The sequence below is a fragment of the Triticum dicoccoides genome, unplaced genomic scaffold (assembly GCF_002162155.2).
Source record: "Triticum dicoccoides isolate Atlit2015 ecotype Zavitan unplaced genomic scaffold, WEW_v2.0 scaffold70748, whole genome shotgun sequence".
Classification (NCBI taxonomy): Eukaryota; Viridiplantae; Streptophyta; class Magnoliopsida; order Poales; family Poaceae; genus Triticum; species Triticum dicoccoides.
Genome location: NW_021293672.1, coordinates 1 through 3,664, shown reverse-complemented (window position 1 = coordinate 3,664; position 3,664 = coordinate 1). Strand labels below are relative to the sequence as shown.

At 46.6% G+C, this 3,664-nt stretch overlaps 1 protein-coding gene across 1 annotated transcript; it reads left to right on the top strand.

The window, feature by feature from the left end:
* Positions 1-6: 6 nt before the first annotated feature.
* LOC119347625 (probable enoyl-CoA hydratase 1, peroxisomal) lies at positions 7-1,331 on the top strand. Its single transcript, XM_037616229.1, has 2 exons — positions 7-368; positions 782-1,331. The coding sequence occupies exons 1-2, from the start codon at positions 67-69 to the stop codon at positions 1,167-1,169; spliced, it is 690 nt and encodes a 229-aa protein (XP_037472126.1). The 5' UTR covers positions 7-66; the 3' UTR covers positions 1,170-1,331.
* The last annotated feature ends 2,333 nt before the right edge of the window (positions 1,332-3,664 follow it).

Genomic DNA, 3,664 nt, shown 5'->3' with positions numbered 1-3,664 from the left:
CCGGGGTCCAAGGTCGCCGTGGTGACCATCAACCGCCCCGATGCGCTGAACGCGCTGACGCGCTCGATGATGATCTCCCTGGCCTCGGCGTTCCGGCGGCTGGACGCCGACGACGGCGTGGCCGCGGTGGTGCTCGCGGGCCGCGGCCGCTCCTTCTGCGCAGGGGTGGACCTCACGGCGGCGGAGGAGGTCTTCAAGGGCGACGTCAACGACCCCGCCGCTAACCCCGTCGCCCAGATGGAGCTCTGCCGGAAGCCCATCGTCGGCGCCGTCGCCGGGTTCGCCGTCACCGCGGGCTTCGAGATCGCCCTCGCCTGCGATCTCCTTGTCGCTGGCCGCTCCGCCAAATTCCTCGACACCCACGCCAAGTGAGCTAGCTCTCCTGACACGCTTCTTCATCTCATTTCTGCACGGAAGTAAAATCCAACTTGGCTGGTGGTCAATCTGTTTAGTTTCTCAGTAGACGCTAATTAAAACTTCTTACTACTAGTTGAGCTGGAAAATCTCACTCGAACTCAATATACCCATGCCAGTGAAATTCTTCTGTGGGCAGAGCAAATGAAACACAAGATTTGCTGCAAATATTTTTGTACTCCTGCAATTCAGTATGGGGAAATTTTATACATTGGAGTTGCTAGTGTTCAACACCTATGTTTGTACTACCTGAATTTGGGCGTGTCTGCACTGTCCTACAACTTACAAACCCTGCTCATGCCATTGCCGTTTCATCTGTGTGCTTTGCTTGTTGTCTTCTAATCAGCCTTTGTCCAATCTGATGTAGGTTTGGGATATTTCCTTCTTGGGGTCTTTCACAGAAGCTCTCTCGTCTCATTGGGCCAAACAGAGCACGAGAAGTGTCACTAGCTTGCATGCCTGTCACTGCTGAAATGGCTGAGAAGTGGGGGCTTGCTAACCACATTGTGGATGATAGTCAGGTGCTGAGTAAGGCCATAGAGGTCGCGGAGGCCATTGCGAGGAATAACCGCAACTTGGTGGTGCTATACAAGTCAGTTATAAATGATGGGCTTCAGCTGGACATGAAACATGCCCGAGCTCTTGAAAAGGTGCGAATTTATGAAGTGCATGACACAATTATGTATCCATGGCTTAACTTACAGCCAATATTTGTTGTTTTCATTCTATATGGTGCTCAAATTATGAAACTCTGAGGTGATCTTGTGAATGTTAGCAACAGTGTGTTAATGAAAAACCAGGCAGAATTAGACCCTTCCCTGGACCCTGCGCAAGCGGGAGCTACATGCACCAGGTTGCCCTTTTTGGTACACTAGAAATTTGACAGAATATCCATGAAACTGCTTTACAGTCTTAAATCCTCTTTGGTATCAACGACCATGCATTCTAGTTAATTTGTGTTCCTGTTTTTGGTAGCCCTTGTTGGGATTTGAAACAGGAAAAAGAAAATGAAATTTATTTGTTGCTATTTATGTATTCAGCTATTGCACCCTTGTTGCCGTTCTTGCAGTAGAATGATATTTTATCAATCTTCTCTGGAAACCATTGTAATACATCTTTTGAAAAGATAACAGACTTTAGGTTAACCTACCTCCCATAATAATGATATGATTCACGGAGGACACTAGAAGTCTTCGGTCAATAGTAGGGATGCAAGTGGGCGTCCCGCTTATCCCGCATAAGTAGGAAAATAGTGTAAACTAAGTTAAATCTGGGTGAGGAAATTATAGTTAAGTTGATCTGTGTATACTACGAAGCAGGACGGATCGGGCACCGCTCTGCACCCCTAGTCAATAGCATCAAGGGTACTTCCGTAAAAGAAAAAGAAAAATCATCAAGGGTAGGGAGATATGCATTCTTGGGGAAGTGTTTTGCCTGGTATGGGTCATCTTAGATAAGTTTGAGGAAAGGAGGTCATGGGTCATTCGGGAGACAGAAACGCTCTCTTCATTTGTCATATGGGCACTAAGATGAATTTGTTATTGATACCAATCCAGTTTGAGCTGTAAATGCTTCAAGGATCTCTTTAGCAATCCCAGCTTTGTTTTGTGCAAACTTTTAACCGATATATGGTCATGAAGAACTCGGCAGATCATATGTTAGCATCCACAGTATGTCTGGCAAGAGGGTACAAAGGTGATCCAGGAGTGGATCACTAGATAGCGGTCAAAATTATCCTTGGAGTAATAAGGACATGTTTCTCGATTATGGAGGTGATAAAGAGTTCGGCGTAAAGGGTTTCGTCGATGCAAGCTTTAACACCTATCTGAATGACTCTGAGTAGCAAACCGGATACGTATAGTGGAGCAACCATTTGGAATAGCTCCAAGTGGAGCGTGGAAGCAGCATTTATAATATGACCTAGAGATTTGCAAAGTACATACGGATCTGAATGTTGCAGACCCGTTGACTGAAACCTCTCTCACAAGCATAACATGATCAAACCCAGAACTCTTTGGGTGTTGGTCACATGGGGATGTGACCTTGAGTGTTAATCACATATCGATGTGAATTGCATTATTGACTCTAGTGCAAGTGGAAGACTGTTGGAAATATGCCCTAGAGGCAATAATAAATTGGTTATTATTATATTTCCTTGTTCATGATAATCGTTTATTATCCATGCTAGAATTGTATTGATAGGAAACTCAGATACATGTGTGGATACATAGACAACACCATGTCCCTAGTAAGCCTCTAGTTGACTAGCTCGTTGATCGATAGATGGTTACGGTTTCCTGACCATGGACATTGGATGTCATTGATAACGGGATCACATCATTAGAAGAATGATGTGATGGACAAGACCCAATCCTAAGCATAGCACAAGATCGTGTAGTTCGCATGCTAAAGCTTTTCTAATGTCAAGTATCATTTCCTTAGACCATGAGATTGTGCAACTCCCGGATACCGTAGGAATACTTTGGGTGTGCCAAACGTCACAACGTAACTGGGTGGCTATAAAGGTGCACTACGGGTATCTCCGAAAGTGTCTGTTGGGTTGGCACGAATCGAGACTGGGATTTGTCACTCCGTGTGATGGAGAGGTATCTCTGGGCCCACTCGGTAGGACATCATCATAATGTGCACAATGTGATCAAGGAGTTGATCATGAGATGATGTGTTATGGAACGAGTAAAGAGACTTGCCGGTAACGAGACTGAACAAGGTATCGGGATACCGACGATCGAATCTCGGGCAAGTATCGTACCGCTAGACAAAGGGAATTGTATACGGGATTGATTAAGTCCTTGACATCATGGTTCATCCAATGAGATCATTGTGGAACATGTGGGAGCCAACATGGGTATCCAGATCCCGCTGTTGGTTATTGACCGGAGAGGTGTCTCGGTCATGTCTGCATGTTTCCCGAACCCGTAGGGTCTACACACTTAAGGTTAGATGACGCTAGGGTTATAGGGAATAGATATACGTGGTTACCGAATGTTGTTCGGAGTCCCGGATGAGATCCTGGATGTCACGAGGAGTTCCGAAATGGTCCGGAGGTAAAGATTTATATATGGGAAGTCCTGTTTTGGTCGCCGGAAAGGTTTTGGGGTTTATCGGTAACGTACCGGGACCACCGGGAGGGTCCCGGGGGTCCACCAAGTGGGGCCACAAGCCCCGGAGGGTTGCATGGGCCAAGTGTGGGAGGGTACCAGCCCCAGGTGGGCTGGTGCACCCCCCCCCC